Source organism: Salarias fasciatus, chromosome 17 (genome assembly GCF_902148845.1).
Source record: "Salarias fasciatus chromosome 17, fSalaFa1.1, whole genome shotgun sequence".
NCBI classification, from domain to species: Eukaryota; Metazoa; Chordata; class Actinopteri; order Blenniiformes; family Blenniidae; genus Salarias; species Salarias fasciatus.
Window position 1 is genome coordinate 5,076,561 of NC_043761.1, and position 24,500 is coordinate 5,101,060.

The 24,500-nt window shown below is 43.3% G+C and overlaps 1 protein-coding gene and 1 long non-coding RNA gene across 6 annotated transcripts in view; one reads left to right on the forward strand and one right to left on the reverse strand.

Moving 5' to 3' along the window:
* The first annotated feature begins 322 nt into the window (after positions 1-322).
* On the forward strand, positions 323-17,288 carry LOC115404074 (uncharacterized). The gene is made up of 4 exons (XR_003933299.1): positions 323-409; positions 10,059-10,063; positions 15,649-15,653; positions 17,273-17,288. It is a non-coding gene; the product is annotated as an uncharacterized LOC115404074 (long non-coding RNA).
* ppfia2 (PTPRF interacting protein alpha 2) overlaps positions 423-24,500 on the reverse strand; it is a 126,596-nt gene continuing 102,518 nt past the window's right edge. For 2 of the 5 annotated variants that reach the window (XM_030113212.1, XM_030113213.1), the window contains 22 exons: positions 24,322-24,405; positions 23,671-23,802; positions 23,517-23,579; positions 23,208-23,299; positions 22,281-22,413; positions 21,988-22,205; positions 20,586-20,826; positions 19,347-19,376; positions 19,127-19,257; positions 18,219-18,400; positions 17,994-18,084; positions 9,306-9,387; positions 8,524-8,724; positions 7,202-7,264; positions 6,445-6,477; positions 6,188-6,363; positions 5,907-6,004; positions 5,661-5,836; positions 4,405-4,473; positions 4,167-4,323; positions 1,891-1,982; positions 423-513 (listed from right to left, as the gene is read on the reverse strand). In XM_030113212.1, the coding sequence (XP_029969072.1) occupies positions 1,924-1,982; positions 4,167-4,323; positions 4,405-4,473; positions 5,661-5,836; positions 5,907-6,004; positions 6,188-6,363; positions 6,445-6,477; positions 7,202-7,264; positions 8,524-8,724; positions 9,306-9,387; positions 17,994-18,084; positions 18,219-18,400; positions 19,127-19,257; positions 19,347-19,376; positions 20,586-20,826; positions 21,988-22,205; positions 22,281-22,413; positions 23,208-23,299; positions 23,517-23,579; positions 23,671-23,802; positions 24,322-24,405 (2,511 nt within the window). In that variant the 3' untranslated portion in view covers positions 423-513; positions 1,891-1,923. Of the gene's footprint in view, positions 514-1,890; positions 1,983-3,935; positions 3,993-4,166; positions 4,324-4,404; positions 4,474-5,660; positions 5,837-5,906; positions 6,005-6,187; positions 6,364-6,444; positions 6,478-7,201; positions 7,265-8,523; positions 8,725-9,305; positions 9,388-16,701; positions 16,705-17,993; positions 18,085-18,218; positions 18,401-19,126; positions 19,258-19,346; positions 19,377-20,585; positions 20,827-21,987; positions 22,206-22,280; positions 22,414-23,207; positions 23,300-23,516; positions 23,580-23,670; positions 23,803-24,321; positions 24,406-24,500 lie in introns of all 5 variants that reach the window. The other 3 variants (XM_030113209.1, XM_030113210.1, XM_030113211.1) reach the window with 3 other exon arrangements.

The window sequence follows — 24,500 nt, forward strand, 5'->3', positions numbered from 1 at the left end:
TGCTTATGGAGCTCCTTTGATGACCACTAGAGGGCGGCGTTGTTTCCACATCGTCTTCATCATCAGCACAATGAAAAAATAAAACCATATCTACAAACTTGACGTGGAGGTTCGGGGGACGGAGACTTTAAAGAGCAGCATATATTAATCTATGGTCCACTAAATGAGGTGGCAGAGACGATTCTTTTCCTTTTTTTTTTTTTTTGCACAAACTCTGAACATCTTTTTTTTTTTTATACATAGATGTGTGTATATATTAAAAATGACATATTTATAATAATTTACAGATAACCTACACATCTCCTGTAGAAGAAATACACAGTACATTATGCTCCGACAAGTTACTGTACATGTAAAAGGTAGAAACGGGGCGGCCTGCGGGAGATTAGCACCGGCAACTGGTGCCCACGTTGGAGGAGGGGGAGGAGCTTCAGGAGGAGGAGCGCAGGGCTTCTTGGCAGTGCGTGTGGTCAGACTGGGTCTCCCCTCGCCGGTCGCCGTTCAGAACTGCACCTGAAGAGGAAACGGTGAGTTTCAGGCTCGGCTGAAGCGGCGATTTCGCCACATTTCCGGTGAAAATGAAGCATTTCTGTGTTTTAGTTTGATTAAACTTTTGCATACATTTCAACGCTCTGGAAATCAAGTTTTGGAATCCAGTAAACAAGAATCTGCATGAAAAGAAAGAAGTTTTTTTTGCAAACTTCCTGTTTTGTCAAACAGCAGTTTGTGAATTTTGGGCCCGTCTTGACGCCTCTGAGCGACCGATCGAACTGACCGGAGCAGACTCCCAGAGTTGAAATGTGCAAAACACTCATTTGCAGATGCAGCATATTTCAGACCAGAATTTTTCACACATTTGGAGTGAAAATAAAAACTTTTTTTTTTAAATTCTTCAGAGGTTTTAGCATCTGCAACGAAGACGCTTCAGCTCGTTTAAACAATGTCGGCGTTGAAGCTTTTTCAAGCTGCTGTGTTTTCAGAGACTCCGAGGAAAGTTTTGAGTTTTCAACATTTCGCTTCAACTTTCTGCCACCAGAGTTTTGAATTTCATGCAGGACGATGAGAAGGAACTCTCCTGGAGCGGGTTTTCATCCAGGTGTGTTGCCATGGTAACCGCTGCCTGACCTCTGACCTGTTGATGCATCATGGCCTACTTATATTTAAGCGCAGAGATGGCCAACATTGCCTCTAAGTTTCTAAATTTGATAAATGTTGCACCTCAAGATGTTTTTGAATAAAATCATAAATTCTTGAAACAATATCTATTAAAGAAAAAATGTTTTACAACAGAAAAAGTTCTAAAATACACTCAAATATGCAAAAAACGAATTAGGATCCACTTCTCTCGTAATGCCACTTTCCCACCACTAGATGGAGTCAGACACTTGAGCTTCACTTGAGAAAACAAACTACAGTGTTTTGTGTGTGTGGGAGTAAAACACTGCAGGAACTTCCACGAGATCAAGAGAGAAAAAGTTTAAAACCGACGATTTCCTCTGGTTCCAGGCGGACGGTTCAGAGTAGAGCTTATGTTTATTTCCAGCTTTAAAAATGGAACTGAAGCAGAAAGACGGGATTTATTTGATTCTCTTTCACTGAATCTCAGTGTAATATAACAGTGAAAAAAAAGACCAAGTGTCTTTGTGATGCCTTCGTGGTCTTTTAAACCTCTTGTTCTGTAAAATCCATATTGTGTCTGTTACTGGTGTTCTACCAAGTTACCTATAATATAGGCTGATATACTGTTTCCGTATAGTTTAATTCACGGGTGCGAGGCGCCGTGGCGAGGCCGCGTCCGTCTGCGTCCAGGACGAGCGGCGAGAGGCCCGAGTGTGTTCTGAGGGAAAGCGGTGTGGTTTGGCATGGCGGAGTCTGTGTGGGGTTACATACAGCGTACAGTTTAAGCTGGCTCTCTTCCTCCTCTCAGCAGGAGTAGGTTCTCACCGTGGAGCTGTCCAGCCGCTGTACCGTCGCCGGTCCGACTGTAGGGGGAGACAGTGAGGGACATGGTCAAACCCCGGCGGCGCTCCCCTTCTCGTGACCATCGTTTCAGGTGAAAACGCGTTGTGGGGGCGTGTTTACACGACAGCGGCGCAGGGAGCCGCTGGAAATGTAACTTTTTGAAAACGTCAGCGAGACTTTCTGGAAATAGCAAAGAGTTCTTCTTCACACGCAGAAGCAAATAACAAACAAGGCGGCCATATTGGTAGTTGACAGTCACTGTGATAATCCCACTGCAGATGTTAAGTGTGTGTGTTTTTATTTTATAAAAATCCAACAGCCTGCTAACACATTGTCTCTGCGGTCGAACATCATTTTTAGAATGTTGTTCAATACAAAAACATGCGTTTTCACTTGAAACGTCGTGTAAACGGGTCCCAAAGCTCCACCTGCATCAGATTCCCCCCCTCCCACACACACACACACACACACACACACACAGCGGCGAGTAATTTTGGCGCCGCCCTCGGGCGGGGGAAGCCACGGATCACTCATAGGGAGAGTGTGTTTTGAGTGGACGGCATCAGCGGTCGGACCGGAGTGTGTCGTGGACGCCACGGGACCGGGGAGCACAGAGAGACACACACACACCGCCGTCGGGAGCACTTGGTTAAAGGAGAATGCCGGCCGAACCGCCGGAGCTGCAGGATGATTTCCAGCCGTGTATAACAACCCGCTGATACACTCTGCATCCTGCTGAGGGGCCATTCGGGTTTATTACAACACACTGCTGCTGCAGAAATCTGGTTGTTAAGGAATATCTTCACTTTACATAGAGTTTCTGAGAATTATGGCCACTGATTTACTAAAATAAACGAGAAGAGATTATATATTTGAATGTATTAACTTCCTGTGAGTTAAAATGCTCTAATTGGGGTGTTAGGTGTCCCTCCTGGTGCTGTACTCGGCCCACTGCTGTAAATCAGTGTTTAGTTTTAAGGACAAGTTGGATAATTAGGGCTTCAGCTTGTGTGGTTTTTGGATTCCAGCTTTATCATACTGATATCCTATATTAGAAAAAAAAAACATTAGAAAGTCCTGCCATGCCTAAAAAGAACACTAAGTTCTGTGAATATCTGTAGTTTGCTCAGCGAAAGTCTTGCTTTTCTGTTTTTAATTTGCAAAGTGAGCCCTTCAATCTCTGAAAATTATGTCCACTAATTTAATAAACAAACTCTTTAAAGGTTCTATATTTAAATTCATGTTAATTAGAATGTAGTAATTCAGTGTTATTGGGTGTGTTGTGGAGTTAGGCGTCCCTCCTGGTGCCTTACTTGTCCCACTGCTGTAAGTTAGTGCGAGTTGTACCTTATGGTTTTTGGATTCCAGCCGTTTACAGTAACATCTGATATGAAAACATGAAGTTCTCTGAATACTTCAGGCTTCTTTTTCTGTTCTTTGTGGTCGAGAACTTTTTTTTTCTCAAGTATGAGAAAAATTTCCATTTTTTTTTAAATAACATTAAATCATAGTTTTGTAATAAACCGTCATGGCCCTTTAATAAAACCCCGTTTCAGCCGGCGTCCTCTTTTAACAGCGGAGGGAGGGGATGAGGGGCGACAGAGTCAGAGTTTTAGTTCTGGAAACATCCAAGACGAACTGTTCACCTATGTAAACCTCCTGATTCAGGCCCACTTACATAGCGCCGCTCAGCCACCTGCACGTTCTGACTTCTACTGAGTCGACTGGAGGGTTTGACCAGCAAGCATGGCTGCTCGTCCATAACTTGACCCCCTGTTGGTTTATTTTACGACCAGGGAGGCAAGGCAACTATTTTGCAGCTCTGCAAAACAACACCCTTGGAGTTGCGTTTTAGGACAGATTAGTAGAGAAAGAGGGCGAGTGGCGAAGAGGAGGGAGGAAGACGACGCTCAGGGCTGACAGGCCCCGAGCCTTCAGGAGGGGGGTGGGGGGGTGGGGGGGGCATAGCTGACCTTGAAACCAATCCAAATACATGTCGTCGGGACTGTCGTCCAGCGCCTCATAGAGGACTGCAGAGCAGCCGTCACGGAGAGAACAAGAGACACAGTCAGAAGCAGGAAGCGCTGCTTTAACCTGCCCGGGCGACGGCCGCACGCCGCTGCCGCTCGGCCTCGGACCCGCACGTTTCAGCAAGCGCCCGCTGCAGTCGAGCTTCGGGATCGGGGGCGGCGGCGGAGGCTCACCGTCGGGGGGCAGTCTTCGGGAGTGGCCGGACGTCGCCGTGAGCCGGAAGCCGGCGGGGAGCGTCTCTGCCGAGCCGGGCATCATGCTGATGCCGTGGACGTCCCGGGGAGGGAACTGCCGCCGCCACGACGGGCCCCGGTAGCCTTTATCGTCACACTGAGGGGGAGGCAATCAAACCGTGTGAGAAGAGAAACTGTTGTGTCACATAGTTCAACATGGAGCCGCTTTGTTTCTCACCTCGTCCAGTCGCCTGTCGGTCCCCAACGCCAGCAGATTATTATACTCTCGCTCCAGAATCTGACGTGCCTGAAGGGAGGGAGCAACAGAAAAAAAAAATGGAATAAATAAAAATACAATCTCATTTTCACAAGGCGGGATATTTTTAGCGTCGCGGCCACGGAGGCAGCTGACAGGCCGCGTTATTCCTGCAGCGGATCCCATTTTACCCGAGTAAAGACGGGACGAGGCGCCGCGCCAGGCCGACAGTTGGCTAATCTGCATGTTCTGATTTAGATTGCAGCGGCTTCTGAGGACTGATACCCACATTCCGCTATTTCTGGACCCAAAGCTGGTGGCTGGTGGTATTTCTGTGCACGATTTAAACCTTTTAAACTGGCAAAGACTGAACAAAAAAATAAATAAATAAAGAACAGTCATCCTCACAATGAGGATTTTCTATTTTTAGCCTGGAAAATCTGTTGAGCCAAACCTTTCATGATGATTGAGCTTTAAGGCTGAAAACGTGTTGCTTTACTGTATTTCTCACAGCAGAACTACATGAACACTTATCATGAAATCACTACACACTGGATGATATTGACCAAGTTAACGCTCACGATATGACGACTTTATTTTAAATCCTTATTTTGACTTCACTAATATTACTTTGCTGCTCATAAACACTTAACTAATTAAATTACTTCACATTTTATATTACATATATTTATTTAAAGCCCAAAATATTAGTGCAGCAATTAAACTACTTTACAAATTATTTGATTTTGCAATTCATATTATGACTTTTCTATTCCTAATACTGCTTCACTACTCTCAATATTCCTTATATATTTACTTAACAAAATGCTGCTGATTGTTTCAATACTTCATGATTAGCACGTTAATCGCAATAACCGCGATTAATTTTCTAAATTGTAATTCAAGAAATACAGTTATGGCTTTTTTTTAATTTAAAATCTGAGTTTGAGGTGGACTTTTTTTTATGAGTTTGTCTAAACGGCACTTTTTGAAAGAAAATATAAAAAAAAGAAATTCTCTGTTTATTCGATTCCCAGTTTTGAAATACAAAACAGCAGCATCTCAAACAATTCAAAATTTGATTAACTATGGAAACTATCCAATTAATTGCAATGAGAAAATTAATCTTTTGACTCCTATTTATCTACTATCTTGACTTCTTCTCTATTCTTTTTTCAATGCAAACCTTTCTGACTCTCCAGTGCTCTCGAGTTTTTCATTTGGTCAATCTGTCTCACCTGAGTGTTTTGCGTGGGGATCTGGAGAAGTAGCGCCAGGCTGCTGTAGTCGAAGTTGTCGTCGAGGGCGACCAGAGCGCCGTGCACGCCGCTCTCCAGCAGGATGTTGGCGTAATCCCTCAGGCCGATGCTCTGCACCCAGCGGATGACGCGCTCGTTGCTCCACACCAGGACGTCTGCGGGGGGAGGGGTCAGAGGTCAGATGTGGCGGGGGATTCGGATTAGGACAGGCTGGACTCTACTCGCCTCTCATTTCGTGCTGGCTGTGCTCTCGACGTCTCTCCAGCTCCTTCCGGTCGTAGTTGAGCTTCTTCAGACACATGATGCCGTACTGTAAACTTGTTCTGAGGCCACACAGACACACGCCATCAAGGTTAGCCACAGACATGCTGACTGGGCTTCTTTCCTCACAAAATGCTGGACTGAAGATGATGAAGTCATCTATTTTTTTATAGAAACCTGCTGCAAAACACAATCAAATGTCCAAAAGATGATTGGACGTGGGTGTTGTCCGGGTGTGAGGGTACCTGTGGAAGCTGTCCACCATCTTTAGATGCACCCGCAGGTCTTTCTTGGTGAGGTGGTCCAGCATGCGGGCGTCCACGAGGCACTCCATGAAGTAGCTGCGGTACTGAGGTAGTCCTAGACTGGGCAGCCACTCGTTCCCGATCCACTCATGGTTCATGTCACCATAAGCGAGAGTCTGAACGGGAGAGAAGGACCGGGATCAGAGCCGCCGTCGATTCAGGCGCAGCTTCAACACTGCAGGAGTCCGTCTGCTTACCTGAGCCCAGCTGCCTTCTTCAGACTCGGATTTCTGAGGAAAGGAGACAAAATGACAAAATAAGAGCCTCTATGTTGATATGACGAGTGGATCGGAGCGTCTCCCAATCCGTGTTGTTCTTGTCCGTCTCCTGAGCGTGTACAGAACTGATATTCGCTGCATCGACGCTCATTTCAAACGGTTAAATTATGTTAAACGTCATTGTTGTCTTTCTGAAAATGTGGATAATGCATTCAGGTAAATTTCATAAAATTCCAATGACAATGCAGTTAAATAAAGTGGCTGTAAAGTAACTATAATAGCCTTAGAAAACTTTGTTTTTGATTTTCACTCGTCTGCACGACACTAGTTAAACGTGATGAAGTTTTGTTGTATTCAGAGTTGTGATAAATACAAACACGTATGCAGATGATGTTAATGTCTTGGTGCAACGTTGTATTAAAAATACCTGTTTGTTCTCTTGCTCCCAGTTTACATTCGATGTATTGTTAATTTTGTAGTTTTTAGTCGTTTCCCTTTGATTTTTGGTCACAGTGATGTTTGGATAAAAGTAGCTTCATGAGCACGGCTGACTGCTAATAGTTTCCCATTCAGAGAACTTGCTTCTCATCTGTGATTTCCATATCATGTCAGATTTAAGGAAGATCTCAGCGGGGTGAGTCAGAAGAAGATCGTTAGTCGAGACCAGAGTTGAAGGGTGGAGTTAAAACAGTTACAACATGCTTCCTCAGTGTCAGGACAGAGCGGAGGGACTGACCGTTTTGGAAGGAGCTGCCATGGTCTCCATCTCCTCATGGGTCACCCATACGTTGCCCGACGGCTACAAAGGGCCCGAGGGAGAGAGCGGCAGCGGGGCGGGTAGTGGAGGTCCGGCAGGAGGGGCAAGCAGTGTTAAAGAAGAAGAGCAGCACCACTGTAAGCCAACAGTGTTATAGCACCACAGTCAGAAGATGAACGGCCCCCAACGGAGCCCCGTCGCCGGGGGGAGAGGGGGTGGGGTCGAAGGGCAAAGGGCAAAACACAGGACAGCATCACAACACACACGACAGCAGGCATGCACAACACGGGACTGAACGGTTAATACATCAACATCAACACACACACACACACACACACAGGTTAGCTGTTAGCATGCTAGCGTCAGCTAACGGACGGCTCCTTTCAAAGTAAGACCTCCAGATGGCTTTCCGATACAGCAGATGGATTATTGTCAATATTCAAAAATCCATTATTTCCATCTACATTTCGCTGATGGCTTCATTTTAGACAGCTAATTGGAATATCACAAAACATTCAAGATGGTGTGATCTGTGATGAATGCAGATGTTGACAGTTTGGTTTGCTCTTAAAAAATATAATCAGAGGAAGGAAAGAAAATTAAAGGAAATACAAAGAAATTCAGAGAAAGTACAAAGATAATCTGAAAAATACTTCAAGGACATTTGAGAAATAAAAAATCTAAAAGGAAGAAGAAAATCAAAACTGAGAAATTTGAAAATCTAAAAGAAAGATCTAAAACAAAACTAAAAGGAAAAGAAATCTGGGGGAAAAAAAAACAACTTAAAATCAGAGAAAAAAAGAATCAAACTAGAAAGAAAATTTAAGAAATTAGAAAGAAAATCAAAGAGTAGCATTAGCACCACTTAGTCACAAAAATGATCATTTATATTCTTTCGTGAGACAAAATGACGATTAACAGTTGTTACTGCTGTAGCCTGACTTCATTCTTCAAATGTATATTGAAGCTACTTTTTTTTTTTTTTGAGTTACTCTTTTCTGTAATTAAAAATAGGAATATACACAAAACCAAATAAAAACACTTGCTTGGGGATGTTTTTGTTATAGGTTTGATGGAAATGTGGAAAAAGCTGAAGTTGGAATGTTTTCAGCTCAAGAAATGTTCACTTCTCATGTTTGTTGTGATTACTGAGTTTTGTAGGTTATATTTGGACCTTCTGGGCTGTTGGGCTACATTCAGCCTCATGAACGATTCTTTTGCTCATGCCTGACAGGAAGTGTGCTATTTTTCTTCCCCCACTTGTGGAAACGCGTCGGCCCTGCGCCTGCGGCGAGACTCACGGTTCTGGAGGTGGGCGGGGCCGACGGGCTGGTGAGGGAGACCATTTCCTGGATGGCCAGCCGCAGTTTGAGGCGGTGCAGAGGGTTGCTGATCCCGATCTCTCTCTGGATCTCCGTGTCGGACAGCGCCGACATAATGGCGCCGCTCTTCACGTTGGCACGGCACGCCGCCACGTACCAGGCCGGCATCCCCAACCACAGCTTCACCACACGCAGAGGGACAGAGGAGGTCAGAGGTCAGCAGGTGTGCTAAAACGTACGGCACATTTCTGACACCTCACACATTTGCTCTTTATTTCCTGCACAACTTACGAACTTCGAGGATATTTTAAGCACAATAAAAGCCTGCATGATTTTTAGTGTTTCCGCCGATTCCATGGAAACAATGAATTTCGAAACTTCTTTGTTTATTGAATTCTCCCCTGCTGTTAAACTAAATATGACTGTACCTCAAAAAACATGGTTAAATAGTACACAAACATGAGCATAAGTTAGATACTTAGAATTAAGAATAAGAGCTGCACCTACAGTCTTTAAATTATGCAACATGAGATCCAATTATGTACAATATTAGCAAAGGAAAATGATAATCTGAGGGATAAAAGCGTCATGTTTGAGACCCGTGTTTACAGGGTTAATTGAAATGTTTGTGTTGAGGTTTGGTGGAGTCGTGACGGGTGCAGACCCTCCGCCAGACAGAAGGGGGCAGTGTTTCTACATCTAGACTCTTCATGAAGACTGACGGCTAAATCATCACCCTTCCTCCAGACAGAGTGATTTACCTCCAGCCAGGCGACGACGGTGGGGCCGTCCCACTGGGCGAACGGTAAACCCTTCCTCCGGGCCTCCTCCAGGAGCTCATGTCTGAGGGCAGAGGAGAGCTGGCATGAACACACGGACACACACTCGTCCTACAACACACACTTGAGCAGCCTCTTGAACTTCCTCCACAAGTTCGCAGATCCCCGCAGGTCTGCGTGAACAGAACAGGAGAGGACGTGCAGTTTACTGTCAGTCGAGCCTGGACGGCCACACACACACACACACACACACACACACAGACACACAGCACACACACCTGAGCCAAGGACTGGCTGAATCTCCCTTCCCTCTAACATGAACATTTCCTCAGTTTCAGAACGTCTTCATTTAACGTATGATTTCATTCAAGTCCGATTTCCGTGAATGTAGAGTGCTTGGCACTTTGTTCCGGCTGTCACCCCGGACGCCCGGAACAACTGGGTTCAGTGGCTCAGCATTCGGCAAGACTGTTGTCAAACCATCAATAAGTGAAAAATTGGGGGGAAAAAAATAAAATTTTCTCTTAATATCGGCTTTAAAAAAGTGGTAAGACCAATTTTTTTGTGTAAAATCAACAAAAAAAAATTCTTTATTTCTACTTTCAAAAAGTGGTGAGACCATTTTTTATGAAAATTGGCAAAAAAAAAAAAAAAAAAAAAAATTTGACTTTAAAAAAGTGGTACCATTTCTTAGTGCTGTCAGGCGATTAAAAAAATTAATCTAATTAATTACAGGATTTGTAATTAGTTAATCTAATTAATCGCATTTTTTAATCTCATATCTGCTTAAGGCCCCAAATAAAGAATTTAAATTCTAGGACATCACAAAATGAATTGTAGTTCATGATTAATCGAATGAATACACTAAGAAGAGAAGATTTGTAAATCCACATATTTATTAGCTCACTCAATACAGAAATTCTAAAATACAAAAACAATGTCTTGTTTCTAAATAAGGCAACATCAAGATAAAAAGTCATGACAAACATGACAATGTTTCCAGGAGGCTGATGCAAATCAAAAACTCCAGTATCTGGTGCAAAACTGTAAGCGTGGGCTGTCGCAGTGAGCTCACAGAAGCACTTGGAACATTAATACTGGAACTCATCCGGACGTGTTTGGCTTTAAATGATACTTCAGGCTCGAGCAGCTTCGGTGATACGAAAATTCTTTTTGTACACAAGCTACAAATAACTGTGTTTTTGTTGACGGTCCCGTCTTCATTTTTCTTGTAAATAAATTTGCCGTTCAAAGGTCCTTGCAAAGATGTGCTTGCTTCTGTCCCAGGGTCCACGGAGTCCATTCCTGTAGTCACCGCGGTTTGTATTGTTTTGACTGGCGACGCATGCGCGAAGCGACGTACCACTGCCATGTATGGGTGCTGCGAAGGGCCAATATTAAAATGTTCACGTGCTATAATTACCTCCGCCAAGGAGGTTATGTAATCACGTCGGTTTGTTGGTTGGTTGGTTGGTTTGTTAGCAAGTTTACAGAAAAAGTAATGGACGGATTGCAATGAAACTTTGTGGAAAGGTGGGTCTTGGGCTAACTTAGAATCCATTAAATTTTGGTGATGATCTGGATCACTGTCTGGATCCAGGAATTTTTTAAAGGATTCTTATCATTGAGCGAGAGGGCAGTGTTTCACATAGTTGGCCAGGCCCGCCGACAGGGGGCCTGTGCGGCATGAGCGCGCCGCGCCGCATGCATAATGTTATTTATGTGCTTCGATGTGCACCTGGCCGGGCCAGTGTTGAATGTTGCTTGAGCGTTGCAGCACGTAGTGGGGTAAGAAACCGGGAGTTGTGGGCGTTCAATGGTGTTAGCATTCGGCTAGCGGAGTTAGCATTCGGCAAGCGGTGCTAATGGCGGCCCGAACCTGTTTGTCACTATTGCTCAGTGACTTACAACATTGGCAGCGGCGTGGTGCATGGTGTCGATCTATTTTCAAGTATTGCACTTCAAAGATGACAGTTCATATTCACTTTATGAGCACGGGGAGTAGGCGAGTAGGCGCAAGGCATTCTGGGAAATGTAATTTTTGACTGATTTCAGTCGTCATTGTTATTTAGATAGATGTTGCAAACTTTATTTGCTTGAATAATGATTACATTCAAGTAATTGTATTGTGATGGTTTATTTTTTTTATTGTATTTCAGGTTTATGACCTGTGGTCATTTTGGTTGAATAAACAAAAACAAATGACAAACACGAGTCACAATATAGTGTGCATCCTGTTATATATGGTGTTCTTACTGTTGATGGTCACTGATTTGACCTGTGGCGGAGGTCTGCGCTGAGTACCAAATTCTAGTTGATCATGTGTTAAATTTTATAACACGTTAATTTGCGTGGTAATTAATTAATCTAATTAACGCGTTAAAGTGACTTCCCTACCATTTCTCATGAAAATTGGCAAAATATTTTTTTCTTAATTTTGACAAAAAAAAAATGGTAAGGCTATAGTCAGACCATTTTTCATGAAATTTGGCAAAAAAAAAATATTTTGTCAATTTTGACTTTAAAAAAGTGGCAAGCGTATAGTAAGACCATTTTTAGGAAAATTAGCAAAAATAAATTTTTTTCATAATTTTTACTTTAAAAATGTGGTAAAGCTATAGTAAGACCATTTTTATGAAAATTGTCAAAACAAATTTTTTTTCTTAATTTTCACTTTAAAAAAGTGTAAAGGCCATTTTTCATGAAATTTGGCAAAAAAAAATATGTTCTTTATTTTGACTTTAAAAAAAGTGGTAAGGCTACAGTAAGACTATTTTAGGAAAATTGGCAAAAATAAATGTTTTTCTTAATTTTTACTTTAAAAAGGTGGTAAGGCTATAGTAAGACCATTTTTAATGAAATTTCGCAAAAAAATATTTGGTCAATTTTGACTTTAAAAAAGTGGTAAGCGTCAATGGGACGAGTTGGCAGCGGCTGTGGTCGAGTTGGCACTGTCTGGGTGCTCAGAATTTTTCTAAGAATTATGAAATTATGAATTTATGAAAATTGGCAAAAAAATGTTTTTTCTTAATTTTGACTTTAAAAAGGTGGTAAAGCTATAGTAAGACCATTTATCATGAAATTTGGGCAAAAAATTATTTTGTCAATTTTGACTTTAAAAAGTGGCAAGTGTATGGTAAGACCATTTTAGGAAAATTGGCAAAAATACATTTTTTTCTTAATTTTGACTTTGAAAAGGTGGTAAGGCTATAGTAAGACCATTTTTAATGAAATTTGGCAAAAAAATATTTTGTCAATTTTGACTTTAAAAAGGTGGTAAGGCTATAGTAAGACCATTTTTAATGAAATTTGGCAAAAAAATATTTTGTCAATTTTGACTTTAAAAAGGTGGTAAGGCTATAGTAAGACCATTTTTATGAAAATTGGCAAAAAAATGTTTTTCTTAATTTCAACTCCTAAAGTTTGCTCGGGGACTGTCCGCGAGTATAAATTGAATGAAGTAGATAAGAGTTGAACCAGCGACCTCACACACCAGAGACCACTGCTCTACCAAGTAAGCCACGAAGCCACGGACACAACACCATTCCACCTCAAAGCGTTACAAGACCATCAATGAGTGAAAATTAGAAAAGAAAAAACACAACTTCTGCTGAATTTTGATTTAAAAAGAAGGGTCAAAATGTACTAAGACCATTATTAGTGAAAAAAACCTAAAAAAAATTATTTTCTTAATTTGACCTTTACAAAAGTGGTAAGGCTATAGTAAGGCCATTTTTATGAAAATTGGCAAATAATTTTTTTTCTTAATTTTTAATTTTAAAAGGTGGTAAGGCTATAGTAAGACCATTTTAGGAAAATTGGCAAAAATAATTTTTTTTAAATTTTTACTTTAAAAAGGTGGTAAGGCTATAGTAAGACCATTTTTATGAAAATTGGCAAAACAAAAAAAAAAAAATCTCAATTTTGACTTGAAAAAAGTGGTAAGACCATTTTTATGAAAATTGGCAAAAAAAAGTTTTTCTTAATTTTGACTTTGAAAAGGTGGTAAGGCTATAGTAAGACCATTTATCATGAAATTTGGGCAAAAAATTATTTTGTCAATTTTGACTTTAAAAAAAGTGGCAAGCGTATAGTAAGACCATTTTTAATGAAAATTGGCATATAAATTTTTTTCTTAATTTTGACTTTAAAAAGTGGTAAGGCTATAGTCAGACCATTTATCATGAAATTTGGGCAAAAAATTATTTTGTCAATTTTGACTTTAAAAAAGTGGTAAGGCTATAGTAAGACCATTTTAGGAAAATTGGCAAAAATAATTTTTTTTAAATTTTTACTTTAAAAAGGTGGTAAGGCTATAGTAAGACCATTTTTATGAAAATTGGCAAAACAAAAAAAAAAAATCTCAATTTTGACTTGAAAAAAGTGGTAAGACCATTTTTATGAAAATTGGCAAAAAAAAGTTTTTCTTAATTTTGACTTTGAAAAGGTGGTAAGGCTATAGTAAGACCATTTATCATGAAATTTGGGCAAAAAATTATTTTGTCAATTTTGACTTTAAAAAAAGTGGCAAGCGTATAGTAAGACCATTTTTATGAAAATTGGCAAATAAGATTTTTTTTTCTTAATTTTGACTTTAAAAAGTGGTAAGGCTATAGTCAGACCATTTGTCATGAAATTTGGGCAAAAAATTATTTTGTCAATTTTGACTTTAAAAAAGTGGTAAGGCTATAGTAAGACCATTTTAGGAAAATTGGCAAAAATAATTTTTTTTTAAATTTTTACTTTAAAAAGGTGGTAAGGCTATAGTAAGACCATTCTTATGAAAATTGGCAAAAAAATGTTTTTCTTAATTTCAACTCCTAAAATGTGCTCGGGGGCTATCCGCGAGTATAAATTGAATGAAGGAGAGAAGAGTCGAACCAGCAACCTCACACACCAGAGACCACTGCTCTACCAAGTAAGCCACGAAGCCACGGACACAACACCATTCCACCTCAAAGTGTTACAAGACCATCAATGAGTGAAAATTGGAAAAGAAAAAAACACAACTTCTGCTGAATTTTGATTTAAAAAGAAGGGTCGAAATGTACTAAGACCATTATTAGTGAAAAAACCTAAAACAAATATTTTCTGAATTTTTTCAGAAAATTGGCAAAAATAAATATTTTGTCAATTTTGACTTTAAAAAAGTGGCAAGCGTATAGTAAGACCATTTTTAGGAAAATTGGCAAATAAAATGTTTTTCTTAATTTTGTCTGTAAAAAGGTGGTAAGGATATAGTCAGACCATTTGTCATGAAATTTGTGCAAAAAATTATTTTGTCAATTTTGACTTTAAAAAAGTGGTAAGGCTATAGTAAGACCATTTTTATGAAAATTGGCAAAAATAATTTTTTTTCTTAATTTTTACTTTAAGAAGGTGGTAAGGCCATTTTTATGAAAATTGGCAAAAAAATGTTTTTCTTAATTTCAACTCCTAAAGTGTGCTCGGGGACTGTCCGCGAGTATAAATTGAATGAAGTAGATAAGAGTTGAACCAGCAACCTCACACACCAGAGACCACTGCTCTACCAAGTAAGCCACAAAGCCACGGACACAACACCATTCCACCTCAGAGTGTTACAAGACCATCAATGAGTGAAAATTGGAAAAGAAAAAAAACACAACTTCTGCTGAATTTTGATTTAAAAAGAAGGGTCAAAATGTACTAAGTCCATTATTAGTGAAAAAACCTAAAAAAAAAATTTATTTTCTTAATTTGACCTTTACAAAAGTGGCAAGGCTATAGTAAGACCATCTTTATGAAAATTGGCAACAACAAAAAACTCAATTTTGACTTGAACTAAGACCATTATAGTATAGCAAGACCATTTTTGAAAATTTATCATTTTTGAAAATATGAAAATTGGCACAAAAAAAGTTTTTCTTAATTTTGACTTTAAAATGTGGTAAGATTTTTATGAAAATTGAAAAAAAAAAAAAAAGAAAACCTTTTTCTCAATTTTGACTAATAAAGTGGTAAGGCTATAGCAAGACAATTTTTCATGAAAATTTGAAAAAAAAAAAAAAGTATTTTCTTAGTATCAGCTTTAAGTAGAACAGTCACAGAACTGGCCGGTCTGGTCGTGGAGGTTCTGGGATGAGTTTGGCCTGGAAGCGGTTATATTTTTTCATTTCCAGACTCTTCAAAATGACAGAGCTGAATGCTACTAAATAAAACGAGCACAGGTTTTGCTCTACTGTTCATCTAAAATCTAGGATTCTTCTTCAGATCTGCGGCCAGAGTTCTGAGAACAGCGCTTCCTCGACAGAGCCGCTGTGTGTGCCGAATACAGCACACACACCTGGAAGGTGAAGTGCTGCAGTATCGGTCCACACACAACTCGTCCCGGTTCAGCTGCTCACGCTCGATTCTGCCGAGTCAGATCTTGGTTTGCAAGTGGAACGTTTCCTCGTGTTTTCTGGGCTTCGTGCCATGGATTTGTGTGTGTGTGTGTGTGTGTGCGTGCGTGCGTAAATTGGGCCCGACATGCACGGAGCGGTTCGCATTGTGCCGAATCCTGAGTCCTCCTACACACGACGGTCGACGGAGAGCTTTGATTGAACCACCTCACAAACGACGGGACCGAGTAACACACTCACACACCCACACACCCACACGTTAACACAAACAAACAACAAAAAAGAACACTTCTTATTCTAATCTGTGGACACATTTCATAACAACAGCAACAACAAGACAAGAAGCGAGCCCGGCACATTCCCCGGGCCGGCACTAAACATGATCCATGTTGTTCTCGGAGCGCTGAAGGCCTCAGTACAGTGAAAGGGCACTTAAACACAGCACGGCCTCATCCACACACACCATCAGCTACATTCACTGTCTCATCTATCTGGCACATGGAGAGATAGCTCATGTTTTTATGTTCAAGTCAGGAGAAATGCGTCTAACTGAACATAGCTGGGGAAAGGGAACAAGGAGAAAACGGTTATGACAAATCATAGCGACGGAAAGAGCCGTCGACATTCCCATAACCAGATACTGCGGCTGGTTATTTGACACAGATAGATAGAGACACATATAAAGGAGGAGGAAGACATTCTGGGTATAAAAAAAGTAACGGGGGCGGGGTGGGGGAAGAGAGGCCCCGGCACATTCTCTGTCCAGCCATGGACGCAGCTGTGAAAAGGGGGGAAGAAACGTCTTCATGTGGTAAAAATGAACGAAAGAAAGAAAGCAATGGCGTCGTTAACGGCCATGAAGGATAGATAGATAAGAGGCTTCGGCTCTGGAGGTGGTCGATTCGATCGGGAGGAGAGACGCATGGCGGACAGACAGGAGAGATGGCTCACAGGGCAATATGGCTGAGACAATGGTCAAATATCCAGGAGGGCAGTTACACATCCTCACAACTTACCCGCTTTGTGTTAGAGTCAAAGGATGATGAGAGGGAGAGGAAGAGGAAGAGGAAGAGGGAGAGGAGGGGAGGGAGGAGAGAGTCAGAGAGCAATACGAGAGAAAGAGAGAGAGAGAGAGAGAGAGAGCGACGGGGAGACAAAATACACACGTGTTAATGAGTCAAAAAAGGCAGTTAAAAAACCCTACAAGACACGAAAACACATGCACGCACGCGCGCACGCACCCACACATGAGCACATTCGTCTGGTTTCACAGGAGCATCTGTAGAGCAGGATCGAAATGTCGTCTTCTACAATGCAGTCCTGAACACATCCCGTGCAGCAAAGAAGAGGATGAGAGATGCAACCGGAACACACTCCTCCAGCGGCCAGCGGTACATTCAAATGCCGGGGCACATTCGGTCGTTACCGTCGCCGCGATAACAACAACAACAACAACAACGACAATAACAACGACGACGACGAAGAGAGAAATAAAAACCACACGGAGGATGAGCGACCACAGCGGCACTGATTGGGTCAAGATGCTGAAATGGAAACAGAGCAGGCAGCTTAATGGCATGCAGTGAGGAGGAGGAGGAGGAGGAGGAGGAGGAGGAGGAGGCGCCAAGATGCAGGGTGGAGGAGGTGGAGGAGGAGGTGGAGGTGGTCTGAGTCCCGGACACTGCTATGGAGAAGTCAGTGCAGTGGAAGGAAAACAACACATTTGTCAACAAACAACACTTTCTATTGACCAGACTACATCATGGGAGGCAAAGTTATTGGTCATGACAACTCAATGTGCACTTCGAGCAAATGACATTCATCATTTGGCACCGGGGCATGGCAAATGTTCACTCACACACACTCAAAACACACGCACAAAATATCTCCAACACTACTGCAGACGGGCCTCTCCCTGTGTGTGTGTGTGTGTGTGTGTGTGTGTGTGTGTGTGTGTGTGTGTGCTATAGGTGGGCGTGTCGGGAGAGGCGTCTATATCCTCCCCATCGACACGCGGACGAACCTTTGTGAGATTAATTGGCTTCTCGGCCTGAATCGATGGAGCGGCTGGGGCTGTGTGTGTGAATACAGTGAGGCTGATCTGCTGCTCTCTGCCTCCTATCGATCCGCCGCCCGCCGCCGGTTATGCTACCACATACACTACAGGAAGAGGGTTCCAGGTAAACACGGCAGGGCGGGGGCTGCGTGTCAGGAGGTGAGGCCGAGTCTCTGCTTCTGGTGTGTGTGGTGAATGGACGCGTCTGCAAGTGTCTGCCTGAAGCTACCGCCGACGGGGATTAACGCTTACTTCTTTTTCAATCTGCGGTCCTTCTCAGCCTGAGTGCCCAGCTTGCCCACCCCCATGTCCTGGCCTGCCATGTCTGGGTCCATCAGAGTAGCTGTGGACAGAAAACACACACACACATCAGGAAACACCACTCCTTCAATACATGTCAGACTGAATATTTTGCATTTTCTGCTATTCTTTTGCAATGGTTCTGAACTCTCCTCTCGGTTTGAGCGGAGGCCTCACCTTGTGGATCCACCATGACCTGTCTGTGTGCCAGATGAGCCAGCCGACCCTTCTCCTTCTTCCCGAACAGCCGTCCGATGGACGACTTGATGCCCTTCTTCTTGGGCTGCTTGTGGAGGGAGTCCTGACTGCTGGCGACGCTGCTGAGGGCGCTGGCCTCGGCCTCCAGAGAGGCCACGATCCTGGAGACACGAGACCCAGAGCGGCTCAGGGCTGGACCAGGTCTCATCTCATTACTAAAATGTGTTCACTTAAACCACTGTGGCATGAAAAGACTCTCATTAGGGGCTTCATATTTATTTTAAAACATCATTTTTAGGAAGAAATTGTGGTGGAAAATGGAAAAAAGTGTAGTTTACAGGAGTTCCAAGAGAAAATATAAAATTTTTGTGTTTTTAGTTTCAGGAAAGTTTCTTTTTTACGAGATGCAATTAATTCACCCCATATGCCAGCATTCAGAATTTTATATATGTGATTAAAAATCTTCAATTAACTCTCAAACGACACAAAACTTTACAATAAAAATGTGAAAAAAAATCGTTTTCTTTTTTTGAAATAACTTAAATTTAGAAAAATGTTCAGGAGACGAATCAGCTGTTCAGTTAGAACAAGCTGTCAGAGTTAACTGCATTAATTGTGATTAAAGAAGGGATGACAAAAAATTCCTTTTTTTTGGCTGATTAATCACGTAATTAGTCTTAGGGCTTCTTTCAGTTTGGAAACTGTATTTTTATTATAGACACTGTATTAACTTGATCTACATAGCGCTTTATTTTAAACGAAACTCAAGATCCAAAAGGAAATTGTTTGTGTTTGATTCCAAGTCAAGACGTTCTGGTCAGAAATCAGCAGATAATAGAAAACAGTGAAGCAGAGGAGAGAAAATCGAGTGTGTGTGGTGAACCTACCCCCGTGCGTCGTTGTGCGAGGAGGCTGGCAGTGTGTGCGTCATTCGAACCGTGCGCGGCGTCGGCGGGGGGGACGTCTCACACTTGATGGTGGCCTTGTCTTCGCGGCCGTCCTCCTCCACCGCTGCGATCTGAGGAGGAAGGCGTCACGAGTCGGCGGCGGTCATTACGGCCCGTTCATCAAAACTCAAAGAAACGTATTGATCGACGCTGAACGCACCTTTCTCCTGTGTTTCCTCAGATCGCTGGGCTGCGGGAAGAAGAAAAGAAGCACAAACGTTAACATGTGCTTGTTGGTAATAAATGAAAATATCGGCTTACGAGGCTTTGTCCAACGCCGCCGTGTTTGTCTGGAGACTGATGCTGAGGGACAAAGGACGCCATTTAACTGATCGATAAAATCAAAGCCTCATTCCTTTGAAAGCCTCCCGGTAAAGACGTCGTTCGCACTCGACACCCCTCCCTGGATTAAACGGGCATTATAGGAACATTTTTAGATTGGTATTGTTCCTGGAGGTGGCCACATCTGGAGCGGTTAAGCCTCGAGCCGTGTGGAGAGTTTACCGTTTGTAGGATCATCAATCTGTTTCCCTGCATCAGATTCCGGATGTTTTCCTGGTAGGTTTCCACATTTTCTGTGCCGTACAGTAGAAAACTAAAACACAAGCTGTGTGGCGACTTCATTTTAACAACTGATTGTTTGGCTTGTTTAACACAATCACTACTTCTCAAAAAGTTTTACATTCAGTTGTCATCTCAATGAAAACATGCAAATGGGGCCTCAGATCGAGCCCTGTGGAACTCCACATGACAGAAAACCCAGAATGAGGAATGTTCACAGAATGTCTGACAGGCAGGATCTCAACCAGGACAGAGCTGAACCAGAAATTCACACAATATCTTCAATATTAGAAGCTAATTTCACAACACTTGTGGCTTTTTTAATAAGTTATGAAGAAATGTGACTTTAAACTGAGCACTGAGTTCAGACAATATCAAATGAAACAACGTTATCGCCTTCATTCTAGGACTGTCCTGTAGTTTATTTCTCTTGGTTTACAATTCCTATTTTAATCACGACTCTCTCAGATCTTTCTGGATGTGCAGAAGACTTAAATCTTTCTCATCCCACATTCAAACAGCTTTGTTTCTGAATACGATGATGGAGAAAAGACTAAACTGCCAGCATGCTCCCAGAAACCGGTTACATAAACTGTTATTCAATTGGAGAAAATGTGTTTCACTAACCTAAAAGAACAGAATAAGAAAAACTGAGTCTTTCACTGAAATATTTGAATCAAATATTCGACTATTTGTGTGTTGATGAAGTGCAGATTAGCGTGAGACTTAAATAAGATAAATGTATATTTGTGTAAAATGAACAGAATTAAGAAAAACAGTGAGATGTGCTACTGTTACTGATCCCCGTCCCTCAGTCCTTTACAGGGGGCGAGCTCACCAGTGTCATGACCCCCATGCGCTCCATGTCGCGGGCGGGGCTGCGGGGGTCCAGTTTCGGGGTGGAGTGTCCGCTGGGGGGCGAGGAGGAGGCCAGGGAGGAGGCGGTGGCCGAGGCAGTGATGGAGGCTCCGTGGTGGTGCATTCGGGCCAGGTTGAGCCCCTCCAGGCTCACGCTGGCCACACGGTTCTCGATCTCCTCCGCCCGCAGCTCCGTGGACTCCTTCTCCTCTTGTATCAACCTGAAACCGAAACACACGACAATCCAGAATAATCCTGCTTTTTGTTAATTATGCATCTTTCAGACGATCGCGGCTGCGGGACGGATTTGCATAACCGAGCTCCTTAAACACCTCCAGTGTGAAACAAGCTAATTGCAGGACAAACCCGAGCGATAAAACGGCCAGAAGCCAGGTCGTTAGTCTGAACCACACCCAGGATCCAACTGAGCAATTAACCCAGAGCTCAACGCCGCCGATCCATGATCAGGGCGTGAAGCGGAGGAATTAAATCCTCCCGCGCCTGCTGATGGCGAATTAACGCAGAGGCCACGAGGCACGCTAACTAACAACCCTCCAAACGAAGACGGGAGTTTAGCCGTGTGTGTGTGTGTGTGTGTGTGTGTGTTATGAATACCTATCAGCCCCAGATAATTAAAGCATTAGGAAGCAGAAGGCAGTTTGCATTTAATCAAACATTAAATGCATTAAAAGTTTGGATTACAAACTAAAGAACAAATGTAAAGACTAATCAACTACTGTGGCCACCACACGTTTCTAATATAACTTCAGCATTTTCAGTATGATGGATTTATACTAAAACTTTAATATTGAAAGGATTTTTGGGTGACATGCTAATAAAGGCTTTTTTCTAATTTTCTTGTTTTGCCCAAAATAGTAATATAAAGCAGAACTACAAGAAATAAAACACGACTGTTCGGCAGAGGAAAGAATCCCAACGAGCTTCTTATAAGAAATCCTTCCTGTCAATAAACATCCCAGTAATGAAAAAAACAAAAACACAAGTTACAAAGAGATAAATAGTTTTGCCTTTAAAAGGATGAAAGAAGAAGTTTCTATGAAAAGACATAAAACAACCATTTTTCTTGTGATTTTGCCAAAAAATCAGCTGCTTTTTTTTTTTTTTTTTTTTTTAACCGGACTCAGGACATCAAGCCATTACAACCGTACATCAGCCCCCCACCAAGGTCAGGATGTGAATGGATGCACTTCCGTTGAGAAATATTGATTGATTCATCGATTAGAAACTCGTTTAGGAACAATAATGACTCAGACATTCAATCTCAAAGATATCAAGTGGCAGCTGGGATGCGGGCCTCAGTGGAAAAGCATTGGAAACCCATGGAAGTGTCACTGAGGTGTGTGTGTGTGTGTGTGAGGTACCGGATCTCCTTGTTGATGGCGTCCAGCTGCTCCTGCAGCATCATGGCGAGGGTCTGCGCGTCGGAGTGGCCGCCGGGCGACAGCAGGTCCATGGAGCTGAACAGCGTCTCCCGGTCGTCGTCGTCGATGTCCGACATCTCCGTGTCGCTCTCGAAGTGGTGGCCCCCCAGGACCCCCAGCTGCTGCGAGCGCCACTCGTGCTCGCCCAGGGATTTGGCCTGCGGACACCGAGACGAGCGGACTTTAGACGGATGGACCGACTCCCGCGCATCAACCCGGCCTCGCCGCCTCACCTTGGTTTCCCGCAGGCCCATCCTCCCTCTCCTCGGCCGGCGGATGACCTTGGCCGAGCGGTAGTGATCCGACTGGGTCTCGGCCAGAGATCCCAGAGAGAAGCGAAGCTCGGCCGACGTGTCCAGGTGAGACCTGGAGGCAAGGCAGTGACAACATCCTCCTGATCAATCAGTACATTGGTTTTCTGCGTCTGCCTCCAAACTGGAAACCGTCTCACACACACACACACACAACTCTCCTTTAACAAATCCTGCCTGGGGAGCTTAAGTTCACAACCGAGGAAACAAAAGATAATAAAACGCGCACACACGCACACAGAAGTTACGCTGATAGAATATAAATCCAATCATGTGCGGGGATTCCTCGGGCGAGCAGAACAGTCACAGTGATGAGGCGCAGAGCGGAAGATCAGAGCTCGTTATACATGCTTTTAAAATATCTGTGGAGAGGATTACGACCGTCAACACACGAGCGGAGTAATATTAGAACTCCGTGCAGCATGAAATGGGAGACAGAAAACATCCAGGAATAGAGAGATCAGTGATACCGCCGTTTCTAACAATAGTGCATCAGAGCGATCGGCAAAGGATAAAGTGACAGCGAGGCTCCAGGAGCGAGAACATCTGGATGCTTCCTTTATTTCCTGTACCTTACTGCATGTGTGGCCTTTTATTCGATTCGTTAGCGCTCATGCTTGAGGGGAATTTCTGTGTGGAGTTTGCATGTTCTCCCTGTGTGTGCTCAGGAGCTGCTACAGGATACGGTAAACCCCGTTATGGCCTCCTGTGAAAAATCCAGACTGGAGTCGCATGTCTGAAACAAAGAATTGCTAATATTTCCCGTAGGAGGCGGCTTGAAGATTCAGGTGACACAATGACCTGCAAGAAAACACACACACCAAACACACACAGAGGCAGGCGGCCTACCGTGACAGGGTGGGCTCGGTGAGGGATCCCGCCCTCAATCTGAACTGGTCCAGCTCCGACCTCAGCTTCTCAATCTCCTCCGCCAGCTGCGACTGAATCAAACAGTTCGACAGCGCCATTACAGAACTGCTGACCCCTTCACCCTGACCGCCACCCACCGGAGGACCGCCACCCACCACCGAACTCACAGTGTGAGGATTTAAAATGTCCTGGAATTTCATCTCATTAACCTTTCTCATTTCAGGTCTTATAAATATTCCAAACAACCAAAATGAAAGCTCATTAATGAGGAAACTTGATGCAACCTACTTTTTCATGGATGGACTCTTCGTACTGTTTCCTGTAACCTTCCGAGTCTTGGATCAGCATGTTCTGCGGGCAGACGGAGAGAGGAAGCGGTGAGCGGAGTCCGTCTCCTCCCGACCTTCAATGGACTCTTTGCCGGGCTGCGGCCATCTTCCACCTTCTCCTCCAGCGCTGCCATCCTCTCCTTGAGGTGCAGCTGAAGGCGCTCGTTGGACTCGGTGAGGAGTCTGTCCACCGTGTCCGAGAGGCGCTTGTTGTGCTCTTCGTTCATCTTCTCTCTCTGCCGGGCCTGCGGGGCGAACACATCATCGATCCGCCGGTGAATGTCTGCTTGCCGTAACCTCCCGTGTTTCCACCTCTGATGTGATAATTCGCAGGAGCTGCTCTTCAGTACGTCGCAGCATGAAGCAGAATAAATAAAGACCTGCCCTACATACCACCGACTCTTCCTGCTAATCAATGCAATGTGCTGCTAATCACGTTGTTATGGAAATGAGCCTGCAGGTACATGTCAAAGGTCACAAAAGGGCACGAGCAGGAAAAAAAAAAAGCCCCAATTATCAGGAAAAACTATTATTTTGATTGGTGTGTGCTGATATGATACGATGATAATTTATTTCAGGCACATAGATCAGGACACTATTTTATAAATACATGTAGATTTATACACTATGAGGCACAGTTAGCGTCTGCTACAGGCGATGTGATGTGTGAACAATCGCCAAGTGTGTACCACATGACTTCACAGAGCCCTTCCATCGGCGGGTTCGCGTGATAAATGAGCCGCGGCGCCGCCGCACTGACTCACCCTCAGCAGCTCCTGGTTCTTCTCCTCCAGCTGGCACTCCAAGTGCCTCATGCGCTCCTCGATGCTGCCGTGACGCTCCTCCGCCTGCAGGCGCATGGAGATGGAAGACAAAGGAAGAAAAAGAAAAGGAAGGGTGATCCGTGTGTCTGGCGGCCTTGAGAAGAGCAACAACACAAGCC